The sequence below is a fragment of the Tauraco erythrolophus genome, chromosome 3 (assembly GCF_009769465.1).
Source record: "Tauraco erythrolophus isolate bTauEry1 chromosome 3, bTauEry1.pri, whole genome shotgun sequence".
NCBI lineage: Eukaryota > Metazoa > Chordata > Aves > Musophagiformes > Musophagidae > Tauraco > Tauraco erythrolophus.
Window position 1 is genome coordinate 52,742,732 of NC_141467.1, and position 12,967 is coordinate 52,755,698.

At 44.3% G+C, this 12,967-nt stretch overlaps 1 protein-coding gene across 1 annotated transcript in view; it reads left to right on the plus strand.

Moving 5' to 3' along the window:
* The first annotated feature begins 4,297 nt into the window (after positions 1-4,297).
* The window catches only part of LAMA3 (laminin subunit alpha 3), a 124,581-nt gene continuing 115,911 nt past the window's right edge, over positions 4,298-12,967 (plus strand). The window contains 2 exon segments of the mRNA XM_086609234.1: positions 4,298-4,558; positions 10,929-11,081. Of these exon segments, the coding sequence (XP_086465360.1) occupies positions 4,298-4,558; positions 10,929-11,081 (414 nt within the window).

Sequence of the window (12,967 nt, forward strand, 5' to 3'; positions counted from 1 at the left end):
ATAGCACGGTTCACAAGTCCTCATCCATGTTAGTTTTGCTGCCTCCTAAGTTGTTACTTGGTGCCACCTTTCAATTTCTGTGGTAAATCACATTAAGTAGGAGCTAAATATTACCACTAATATTACTCACTGAGACTATTTTTTGACAATCTCATTTCCACACACTGTTTCTGGTTGGTGAGCTGGATATGCCAAGTCTCAAATACATTATGAAATAGCAGCATGAGATGAGATGTGCTATACTGCACATACCAGTAAGAGACTGAAACAGAAATTATATTAGCAAGGCTATTTTGGAGCAAACATTCTTGACTTGAAATTTTAAATCCATTCTTAAATGAGCATCTTTTAAAATAGAAGGCATGAACACAAAGAATGATCTTTAATCACAGCAGTGTAAATGCCTAGTAATGTAACATAATCTGTTTATGTTAAAATAATGCAAACCCAGAAACACTTTCAATTGCCTACATTTATTCAATAAAGTGCTCGACGTCTGCCAAGTAACAAAGTCTACTCCTTGCAGACAGGAAGAAACAAGGAAAGCATACCCTATAAAGACTGAAGGGAAAAGGAGGAGAGGACTTACTGGGAGGAAAAAAGGGAAGGTAGACGGAGAATGTTTTCTGTAGAGGCCCACTGTCTTATAAATGCTGAGAGCTGCCAGCTAATAAATTCTTATCTGCATTTCTGGAACCTGTAATTACAACAAAAGATGACAAGAAGGGAAGACAAAGTATCATCCCATGAATTATTCATACTGACCTTTTTTACAGGATGAAGTTCTTTGTTAGACAGGATGAGCTGAAGCTCAAGGAAGTCAGTAAATGTTTTTCTGTGGGTTTCTGCTGGCTTTGGATTTGGCTTAAAATAGATTTAAAAAAGAGAGATACAGAGTTTATAAATTTGGAGAGATGCATTCAAGAAAAAATTTCTCACTCCTCTATTCCCTTTACTCTATCCTTCCTGTGGTCTCAAAGCCTTGCAGAAGCCAGGCTAGACTCGTGCCTGCACATGGTGTTATTCCAGCCTGCACAATGCTACCAGACTAGGAGAGCACTGAAACTTTTCAGTTTTCCATCTGCTAGTGACAGTCCACTCTGTCATTATCATCTCCACATATACACCCACACTCCTGCTCCTGTCTGCTTCCTCACATACGTGATTCGCTCCGGCTATACATAGCACCAGGGTCTCTGCATAAAATTTTTTGTCATTTAGACTTTTTATAGAAATCAAGTTGAGTACTTATGTTGGGAATGCCACTATAAGCATTTTTTTTCCAACTGCTTTGAGTCAAAGGCAAAAGTTCCCATAACGTTTTTCTTAAAATCTGGCCACATCTTTAGGTATCTCTAGGGATTTTTCGAGAAAATCTAAAAGGTGGCATTTTAGTCTCCATTTCTAGAAAACACACTAAATAAAAAAATCTTTTTTGGCATAAGCGCTTAACAAAAGGACAGAAAAATCACCTAGTAGGCTAAAAAAATCTTTTTAAATCTGGCTATACATTAAGCAAAATGCACTTAAGTTTATGAGAGAGGGAACAGGAGGATTTCTTCCTTTCTTTTCCTATTGATAGACTAATTTTCTGAGGAAAGTCTAATTTGCAAAATTTCATCCCTGTTTTTAATTTTTAGGAAACCAGATCCAAGAACATGCCATTATTTCAATAAAGTATTAGGTTCTTGCTCACATAAGCCATGATTTCTCATGTGATACTTCCCAATAAATTCACTGATACTCCCTGAGAAAGAACGTCTCTTGTGAGAAAGGCTGCCTTTCATGCTGTGCATCCTACCAAATAGCTCACAAGAATCTTTTCTTTAAAGTGAGATTGCAAAGGATCTCCTGAAGCTGGATTCCTTACCTGAACTACTCGCAAAACTATGCCAGAAAAATTTGTCAGGAATTATTCTACACAAGTGCAATCAAAAAAAAATTTGGAGCAGATTTTGGTAGACACAGGATTTAGCTCTCCATCTTAAATTCTAAGTTTAGGCACTTATTTTCTATGCTTTCACAGTACATTCTGTGATTTTTTTAAAACTTCATCAAATGTATTTGAATCACCTGGTTTATGTTCTGCTTATTCTTAAGTGCAGACCAGGGACAGAGGTGCAGAAGAGTTCAAAACTCAAAACTTGAAAGTGCTGCTTACAATCCCCACAAACATAGAGGCAGGGCTCTGTGCAAGAAGCGTGTCCAAACTAACTAAAGGTTATTTCTTTTGCAGTTATTTCAGTTTGAAGCATTCATAGCAAAAGATGCCTTGTCATGAAAACTAACAATTCCACCACTGGAGTCAAATTTGTAGGAATGCACAGGATAACTGGAGTAAACTAACTTCCCTAGATGTTGTGCAAGACAATAAATTTCTTTCTGGTTGAAGAGGAGAAAATCTTTCCTGGCTTGTTGGATAGATACAGGAGCAACATCTTTCAGAGATTGCTAACTGAATGTCCAGCCTGAAGATAATCTGACTACTCAGAAAGAGATTGTGATGATTTTCCAGTCTTCAGAATTGTAATATTCATCAGTTCCTCTTAATGTTGTTCTTTATAATGCATTTCCCTAAAAGTACCCAAATGTTTCTTTTCTACCAGGAACACACTCTGCTCAGCTTTTTTTTTAAGTTGATTTAATTCCTCTAACAATAAAGAGGACAAGGATGCTCAGCAAATTAATGGATGGCAGGCCTGCATTAAGAGGTCGCTTGCTCTGGACTTAAAGGCCGCTTACATCAGATACTTCCAGATCTCCATTTGCAAAAACTGATATACTTCAGGATATACTTAAGATTTAACAAGTTTTCAAGAAATAAGTTGAAAAGATTGGTGGATATCCTATCTGATAGCACAGCATTTTGTTTCATGGTGTATCTGAAGATGGTGTTCCTTGTTTGTGTTCAAACCTCTCATAGTTTTTATGAAGTATAAATTATTGTAGGAAGTGACATGATGGACACATGCAATAAGATCATTTCCTTTCTACAGTGTTGCAGTCGGAAAAGGAGAATATTTTTAAGTTGCTCTAGAAATCGAAAGCATTTATGGATAGAAAAGCCATATCTGATATATTTGAATTGGCAGCAATGCTACATTTATGAAAGCCAGCTTTTACTATGGAGGACACAAAAATTGTCTCCCACAGATATGTCTCTCTGGCGTGCTGAAGTCATAGTGGCATAAAACCAATGGTGGTGATATTTGCTCGCAGACAAAAGCAATAGCTTGTGGCTGGTGCTTCCTAAAACAGTACACCAGGGATCTCCCTTGCTAGTGCTGCACGGCATGTAGCAAAACCCTGATAAAGTTATGAAATACTTCGCTACTCACATGAATCACTGTTAAAATATTATAGGTATGTGTATCCAACCATATTTTTGTGTCTGAATCCTGCAAATTTTGTTAAGAGAACTGAACACTGGATGTGCGAGCACATGCGGGGTTGGAAACGTAAACTGGTACGAAACGTAGGATCGCAATGCCATTAAGCAGTGCAACTCACAATACAGATGCCATACTGCTTTGGCCTCCTTCTCCCTCCTCAAACTCCCCTCCAGCTGCTATGTTATCCAAAGCCTGTGCCAAATACCTTCAAAAAGACAGGAGGTTCATTGTCCGCCCTGGATGAGCAGGAACACCCATTTCACAAGGTGCTGAGAGCACTGGCTGTGCATCGCAGCAGGGTGGCCTGGGCTACACAGTTTCCAGCAGCCTTGGAGCACTGATAACAGCAAGGAGTTGCAATTTCTGCAGCACAGTTGCACGGGGTGTCTTCTCGAGGACCTGCAGATAGAAGCAGGGTACACCTCATATGAAGATAGCCCTGCGCGAGGAGAAAACCGGGAAACCTTAATTTTACTGCCCCTAGGTGACATGACAGGTCACGGCTTACGAGGATAGATGCTTTCAGATTCCTTCACGGTCCGTTAAAAATATTAACCCGCATAGCGCTGCGACGGGAGGATCAGAAAGCTCCGGCCGAGCCGTGGAGTGGCAGGAAGGGGCGGAGGGGGGGGGTGTCACCTCTCAGCACGCCCGCTGAGCCGGGCATCAGGGCACACACCTGAGGCAACCCCACCGGCCCGGAGACCTTTTCCTTCCCCCGCCCCGACGCGGCGCCCCGCACCGGGGCTGCGTCTCGGCCCGCCCCAGCCCGCGCACGGCGGGCAGGGCGGTGCGGGCAGGGCGCGGGCAGCCCCCCGCCTCCTCCCGCCGCCGCCTCCGGGCCCGCCCGCCCACCGCAGCTATAGGGCCGCCCTGGGGGCGGCGAGGGCAGAGCCCGGCGCAGGATGGCCGCGGCGCCGGGCTCACCGCTCTTCTGGGCGCTCGTCTCGCCGCTCCTCACCCTCTGCCGCGCACAGCCAGAGCCCCTCGCCTCCCGCGGGACGGGGCTCAGCCTCCACCCGCCGTACTTCAACCTGGCCGCGGCAGCCAGCATCTGGGCGACGGCCACCTGCGGGGAGGCGGCGGAGGGCGGCGGCGGGCGGCCGGAGCTGTACTGCAAGCTGGTGGGGGGGCCGGCCGCCGCCCCCCTGGGGCGCGCCATCCAGGTAACCGGGCCGCCGTCTGGGGCCAGAGAGGGGTCGCGGCGCCGGGACCCCCTTCCCCTCACACCCCGCTCCCCGTCCCGCGCCGCCTCCCCGCGCTGCGGGGCGGCGGGAGCGGGGGTCCTTTTGGGGCGTTCCGGCCCCTCCGGGGGTGCTGGCGTTACCCTGAGGTGCGCGGTCTCCTTTCCTGCAGCGTTTTCTCCCGGCTGGGCGTGCGCCCCGGGCAGAGGACGGGAGCGTGGACCAGCGGGACCCCGCGCAGGGAAGCTCTAGGGGAGGAGGAGGCGGGCAGCGGCGCTTCTGCCCGCAGGTGTCCGGGCACCTTCTGGAGACATCCCTGCCCCGCCGCGGGGAGCGGCTGCCCTCCCCGCCGGCCCCGCTGCCCCAGCCGCTCCCGATGCCCGCGGCGCTGCGCCTGCTCCCGGGGATGTGTGAGCCTGGCGGGAGGCGCTCGGGGGCCTGGAGGTGGCTTATGGAGTACCCAAGCGGTGCTTTGTGGCCTCAGCGTGGTCCGCGGAGAGCAGCGTGATGCTGCTGGGTGCAAAGCGGTGAGCCGAGGCGGGACGGCTGGGGACGTGCTGCTCGGTAACCTCTGGCTGGGGAGCGGGCGTCTCCCGGGGGGCGGCGGGAAAAGAGGTCCGGTTTTAGGCAGGTGGCTTTGTGGTGTTTTACAAGCACTGAACGTGAGACTCATCGTCTATGGCTTGCATGGCTTGTGGGAGGAAGCCAGAGGTTCCTTGGGACTGGGACAGGGAGTATAACCACACCAGGCAGTGAGGATAATGACGGCCTCTTCTAGCATAGCGTAAGATTATTACACGCGTTTTCTGCCAGTCGCAAGAAAGACAACAATCAACGGCAAAAATCCTGGCAAAGAGTTAATGGAAATATATTTTCGCTTTGGTAGAAACTTGTATGAGCATGCCTTTTAGAGGGTAAGGAAGGAGTAGCAAATGCACCAAACTCTGTGATGTACTGCGATGGATGTTCAGTATCAGTTTGATCAGAACTTTGTTAAAGGGAGGGACTTTCCTAAAGCCTCAGACCTTCCAAAGTTACTTTATTTGTATTCTCTCTTGGTGGGAGGAGAAGAGAGCCAGAGTGAAACTAAAATTTGAAAGGGATTTTGAAAGCTTTAAGGTTCACTTTCTGACTCCAGGCAATACAGAAAGAACGCAAGTAAATTTTTAGCGTCTTGGAAGAAGGGTTAGTGTTTCAAAGTTTTATGAGGTGTTTGTTATGTTTTAATAGTGAAGTAACCCTTAATATCTGGTTTCAGAAGAGGTTGCAATGGGTGAGAGAGTTTTTATTCTCATTTTTTTGATGGAGACAGATGCTCAAGAGAGACGGAGAGGGTTAAGAAGGTGCAGCTTATGTACTCCTTGTCATGAGCCAGAAGAGAGCAGGCACCATCACATAGCGTGTCCTCGCAGTTTGTTACGCAGCCACAGCCAGCAGCGTGCTTTGCCAGGAACTTCTTTCTGCCCTGCCTCCCCGTGAAATCTCAGTTCACCTTACATCTGCGTAGTGCCCTCCCATCATAGAAAGCTCAAAATGCTTTGGAGATGCTTACAGGCTGAGTAACACAGTTTTACTAATAGGAAAACTGGGTCACAGGTAATACGTGCTTAAAGTAAGGTTACAAAAAAGGTTACTAATGTTACAAAAAAAAGGTTATGATGACCAGAAAACTGCTTGGTTCCCTGTTACTAATGCACCTCTGAAGTTTAGGTATCCATCGCTCCATACGGAACGCAACACCCATGTTTAAAGTTGCCTGAAACAACCATGCCATCGGGTGAATGGCAAGCCCAGTAATCTCTCAGCAACGCGCTATAGCCCATTGCTGCAGTGAAATCTCATACTAACATGCCTTGGAATATCAGAAATCACAACATAACAAAAATCAGGCAAAGCAAACATCAGATAAACATGTCAAGCAAGGGGAACAAAGCCTGTTATGTGATGCACATTGCCATTGATGTTTTTTGTAATCGTTCCTTTTATATGCTGACACCCGACTGGAAATGAGGAAGAGGCTAGAAAGGGGGGAATTCCTCTTGTTAAATATTTGCCTTACAGGTCCTAGGTTAGAGGGCAGTTATAGTTCATGCCTGATTCAAGTTCCATGAAGGACTACTGATAGCTTGGCCCTGGCACAAGGAAGCATGTTGTGCCTCTTACAGCGTTTGTGTAAGCATGGCTACAGCAGCATCTCTCTCCAGTTTTAACAAAGCCCCATTGAGATACATAACATGAATACTTCTGTGGTTTACCAGTAGTTGTTGTGGTTCAAGAAGGGTTGGAAATTCTCTCAAAAGGCCAGGGAAATCCAGCCACAGAAAATGCGATAGCGGCACAATGTACATATTATCAAGCCACTCTGCCTCACAATTTCAAAGACACTGTAAATAAGAGAATCTTTTCTTTTGTGGAAAATTGGAGAGAAGTGCATTAAACTCTTAGAGAAGCTGAGCTTACATAGAAGGATTTTAAATCAGCATAAGTGGTCACGTCTTGTTTCTTAAGAGTTTGAGGGAAGGTCACATGTTTTTTACGTAAAGTGATAGGTTTAATAATCACCGTATCAGGCCAGTTTCCAGTTAAAGCAACACCGTACGCTTGAGTCACTCACTTTTGGGGTCTCTACAAGGCTGGATTGTGGCTGTTGCTCTATGAATAGGGAAATTGGAAAGAAGGTACGGAGGGTGATCCTCATTCGGACGAAGGGAGCAGACAGCTCTGTTGCCAGTGCTCTCCCAAGTCCTTAAAGCAAAAGAAGAGTAACCCTAACTTGGTTTCCACTGCTCTCCCATTGGCCTCTCCCATTGAGATTGTCATTTGATGATGTGTCTTTTAATGAAGCCTGTAGTACCCGGCAAGTCCAGAGTGAGCGTTTTTGAGGTCATTCAAAGCCCTTCTGAGGTGTGATCGGTGGTGTGGACAGTCCCTTCATGGGCAGCTTAACCGAGGCTCGTAAGGATGTACGCTGTGCAAAGCAGTCTGTTTCCCTTTGGCGAGCGGGACGATGACTTAATAAGAACAGTGTTGAGTGAAGAGATGCACTGCGGTGTAAAATGTTTCAGCGACCGGTAGATAAACGGCATGCCTGGTTTTGTCTGGCAATCTATTCGCAGCGGTGTGCGGGCGTGAATTAAAGTTTAACGGCATACCTGTCCTGCCCTGCCAGTGGGCACAGATCTGCCAGGTATTAAACAGTGAACAAACCCTCCATTGTTGTTGCTTTCTGTAACTTATAGGCAAGACATTTTCATCCCTGAGTGTCTCGGGTACACGTCGGTGTATTTCAGCGAACTCCTTCATGCAGTTCCAGTTTTCTCCTTCACACAGGAGAACCAGGGGAAAGGAAGGTAACAAGGTCACCAGCAAATGCACACCTGCCTGCCTGATGAACTGCAGCCAAAATCAGTCTTGAGGCTCAGTCTCCTGGAATGGAGACGTGTCCTGTAGCATACGGGCTAAGCATAGTGTGCCTGAGATGCTGCCAGTGGGAAGCAGGGAAGGCTGCTCTGTCCAATAATTAATTTTCTTTCATTTTTTCGTTTTGCTGCCTTATTGGCAGGGTTGCTGGAATGTACTTTAAATAACTGAAACTCCAGCTGTTGCAATGAAATCCTTTGAATAGTATGCCCCCCCCCAAAAAGGTGGTATCTTGAGTTCAGATCAAGTGCTCTGGTATACTGGAATCACATAGGTGCCTGGTAATGTAACGCTTGTGTTTAATGCTCCCCATTGTTTTCTGCTCATTCAGCCTTTCTTTGAGGCTGTTTCCAGATCAGAGCTGAAACTGCTGTATCAGCAACAGTTTCCTGTGTATTTTCAGCCTGATCATTGTGAACCTGAATTTAGTTCTAAAGACCCTGTTTCATGCACATTATAAAACTATTTAGGGAAGCTCGTGCTGTTGTAACATACACATGTCAGAACTCCAAGTATGCATTTGTCAGGAAAGGTGCTCTGATATGGCGGTAACTGCAATTGTTGGTGCATAGATGGATTTCTCAGTGTGTTGATTTTGTAAACAGTGACCGGATGTTCTTTGTCATCACTGCAGAACCTGGCAGCATTGCCTGTAGCTAGGACAGGCTGGTGTGGTGTCTGCCGCGGCAAACTGCATCGGAATCCAGCAGTGTCCTGGCATGTTGTAGTTTGTATGAAAACCATCTTCTCTGACAAAGCTGGAGGAGAATCATGTCACAATGTGACCCCAGCTGTAGTTAACCAGCCTATGTACCTGACAATTTAGTAAGCCTCTGAGCAACTTTTTGAATTCTCAAGAGTTAACCCTAAGCCAGGTTGACACCTGCAGCCCTGAATCAGAACAGCTAATGGTAGCCATGTCTTCTGGAAACAGCATCGTATTTTGGGCTTTCCAGAAGAACCGGATGAGGATGGAACCATTGCTAGATGCAGATGCTGAAATTAATGCTACTGATGCAGAAATGTTCAGTGCACATCTATGCTTTGTATTTCAAAGACACAAGATGGTGTATTTGTGTTACATGAGACTGATTAAGTAGTTTCCAATCCATTAGTTACTATGACAGATGTTAAATTCTGCTAAACATCTTAAATTCACCAAGCTTGCAAGACTGTACCCAGCAAGAATGTGAGAGCTCTGATGTTATTCCTCTATTAAAATTGCACACGTATGATTGCTCCATTTACGTTACACTGATTAGTCTGACAGCAATGACAAAAAAAAATAATGGCTGTTAAAAGGGATTCTGTTAATACTTATAAGGTAGGGATATACTTCATGCCAGGCAACATGAGTTGTGGAAACAACAAAAAATTTGTCACATCTGTTTGATGGAAATACGCTTAGCTGATAGAGAATGGTGCAAATATTACCTTATTTAAAACATGGGTCCAACACAGTGTCAGGACCTCACAGGCTGAATGGATTAAGCAACTGTCTGACTGAAGTAACCATCAAGAGTGTACTGCCATTTAACGAAAATGTCATTTTTCTATTGGGGTTCTGCAAAGATCTGTGCCTGGCACAGTTCAGCATTTTCATGGATTGTATCAGCTTTCCAGTACCTAAACGAGGCCTACAGGAAAGCTGGAGAGGGACTTTTTGCAAGGGTGTGTAGTGATAGGACAAGGGGTAATGGCTTTAAATTGAAAGAGGGCAGATTTAGATTAGATATAAGGAAGAAATTTTTCACTCTGAGAGTGGTGAGGCACTGGAACAGGTTGCCCAGAGAAGTTGTTGATGCCCCATCCCTGGAAGAGTTCAATGCCAGGTTGGATGAGGCTTTGAGCAACCTGGTATAGTGGAGAGTGTCCCTGCCCATGACAGGATATTGGAACTAGATGATCTTGAAGGTCCCTTCCAACCCAAATCGTTCTATGCTTCTATGACCTTTAACAACCCTTCCAAACCAAACCATTCTATGATTTCCAGCCAATGACTGGAGTAAGACGTGAATGGGACACTGAAAAGTTCCCTTAATAGCAAATTACAGTGCTTCAGCACTGATCTTAATAGACTGGAAAATGTAGTTTCTTGAAGATAAAAATACTACTTGTAGGGCAAGCCAAGATGCCAAATTAAAAAACAATTAAGTTTCCTAGAGCTTATTCATCGTTAGTGTACAGAAGAGTACAAAGAGCTTTAGAGACTATCAAAAAGAGATTATCAGGACATCTCTGGAGTGTGGCTTTAGTTCGGGACTGGAAACTGGGCGGTAACTTCTGCAAATGAAGATACAATGGGATTCTTTAAAGGGAACCTTAAAAGCAACACTCTGTAGGATCCATTGTATTTTCCACAAGTACATATTGTTCAGAAGTCTCTGATTCAGAATATATTATAATGGCATGACAAAAATGAAAAGAGTATTATAAAATTGTAACATTGAACTTACAGGCAAGTAACAGAGTATTTTTTGTGGTTTTGTTAATACCAGGCTATGTACATATGTGATTTTTTTCACCATCTTTTAGGAAAATTGAGGATAATAGTGTGTTGGTCTTAATCCAGTTTTAAGAACCTTTGTTTCATTAGTTTCCTGCAGATACCCCTGCAGACGTAATGTGGGTAATTTCACTAAAGTATCAATAAATTCGTTAGTAAAGAAAGATTTATTGTAGTTTTTTTTAAAAGAGATTTCTGAAATGTTAGTTCGTAACATTAAATTTAGTGTGTTTCAGGGTATAAGTGTGTAATTTAATTACCAGGGGAATCATTTATAGTTTAAAAATTACACTATCTGAAGAGGGAAACAAAATTTAACCTCATTTTTAGTCAACACACTAGTTCAGAATCTCAGTTAACAACAGCATGTGTCTGCAGTGCATCAAATTTCAACTGAGACCATCTTTTTCATTTATTATGTTTCAGGGACAGTTTTGTGATTATTGCAATGCTGCTGATCCCAGTAAAGCTCACCCGGTAACCAACGCCATTGATGGCACGGAGCGCTGGTGGCAAAGTCCTCCTCTTTCTATGGGCTTGAAGTATAATGAAGTCAATGTCACTTTGGATCTGGGACAGGTGAGTGCAGGAGCTGCCATCAGGTGAGGTTTGATAATTTCTTGCATTTATATACAGGGTTTGCAATTGGGAGAGATGTTTGAACTCATGATTTTAACTTCTAACACCACAGCTTTTTTATCTGGTTTATTTTCTGTATTTTTTTTTACTGAGTTAACTTTATTAAAGTGATTATTTTTATTCAAGAACTTTGACAATGTGGGTGCCTGCCACTGGCGTCGCATAGATTTAATGACTGTGTGCTTTCTTGCGCAGATACTGTAATTTGTTAACCCGAGGTTACCAGGAGGATTGGTCATTTGAATCTGGGGCTCTACCTTCCATTTCACATTCTCCTTTTCCATGGGCACGGAGAGATATTTCATGATCTTTTGTCATGCACACATTTTGAGAATAATGTTCGGAGTCTGCTTTTGCCTCGGCGTCCTTCTGATTTCTCTAGCATCCAGCCAGATCTTCAAGATAGACAGAAAAATACAGATAGCGTGATCTAAAAGGAAAGAGACAGCAAAACCAGTGTAATATGAATTAGTAGTGTGACAGTAACCTGAACACCCGTATTTCCTCTGCAGGCGACAGGCAAGTAGCTAACAGTAAAGCATCTGTATTTTAAGTCATCGTGACAGATTCTCAGCTGCTATAATTGGGCGCTGATCCAGTGAAATTAGTTACGCTCTGCAAGTTCACAGCAGCTGAAAATATATGACTACAAATGTGTGTTGGGGGCTGCAAAATATATGTATACATGTGAATATATATTTTGGACAGTAGTAACTGTTTATTGACTGATTATATAGGAGAAGATTTTTGAATGGCATTCAATTTAATTGACAGCAAGAGAGGGAATAACTAAGGAAAAATGTTTCTCTGTGAGACTTAGCTGCCATTGCGTTGGGGATGCAGGTGCAAATTATTTTATGTCTTCTGTTGCATGGAGTTTTAATGCTCCTGTCCCTCACATGACTGGAGTGATCCTCATTTTGAGGATGTCTTCAGTGTTTTTGGATCCAGTGCACCAGGGGTGCAGAAATGCCAGACAACTTAAGATACAGAGTATCAGTGGTTAAACTAAACATTGAGTATTTGATTTGGATTTATATTTCTATTAATTAACTTAATAACATGCCTGTTTTCTTGGTTGCTTTTCTACAGCGTACCATGAAAGCAAGGAGACAAGCTCATGAATTTTTAGACCACAGCATCCACATTAGCCTAGCACACAGTGGTTGGACCTGTCTGAGCTGTGTAGCTCTTAACACTGTAGAGTTGAAGAGTGTTGCATTCCCTGATGCTTTGTGCTCGTGTGAAGCGAGTTACCAAGTCATTCTTTCCCAGCAAACTGTAGGGAAGCGTGTCTTTCAGGCTGGGCATACAGAGTAGGGACACTGAATGCAGAGGAGTGTGCTATGAATAGGTATGGGAAGGCAATCACCTCCCAGTAAAGCAGACCTTACCTTCTGAGCTGATTGCATCCATCGTGGTCTCTGCAAGACGCGGGATTAGGTTGCAGGCTGGAATTTGTCTTGTGGTGTTGTCCAGCATATCTGTGCCCAACACTTGTGCATCATCATCATCCACTTGCGTAGCATATTGCTCCATCCAAAACTTCTGTTCCCGCTGGTTAGTTTCTTTGGAGGGCCTACTGACAGACACCTTATCTTTTATGTGTTGGGTAAGCTTCTGAGAAGCTTCCTTCCTTCAGAGGAAGGATGTAGACTAAGTACCTTCTTCTCATGGGACTCCTTGGAGACCAACCACTATGTGCTAAAATTCTTGTAGTTATTAAAGGATTTCTCAGCAAGAGACTGTGTGTTTCTCTTTCGTCTGGTACCACTTTGAAAGGCGACTCTGAACTCCCTTACTTGGAAATGAGGGAAACCCAAGAC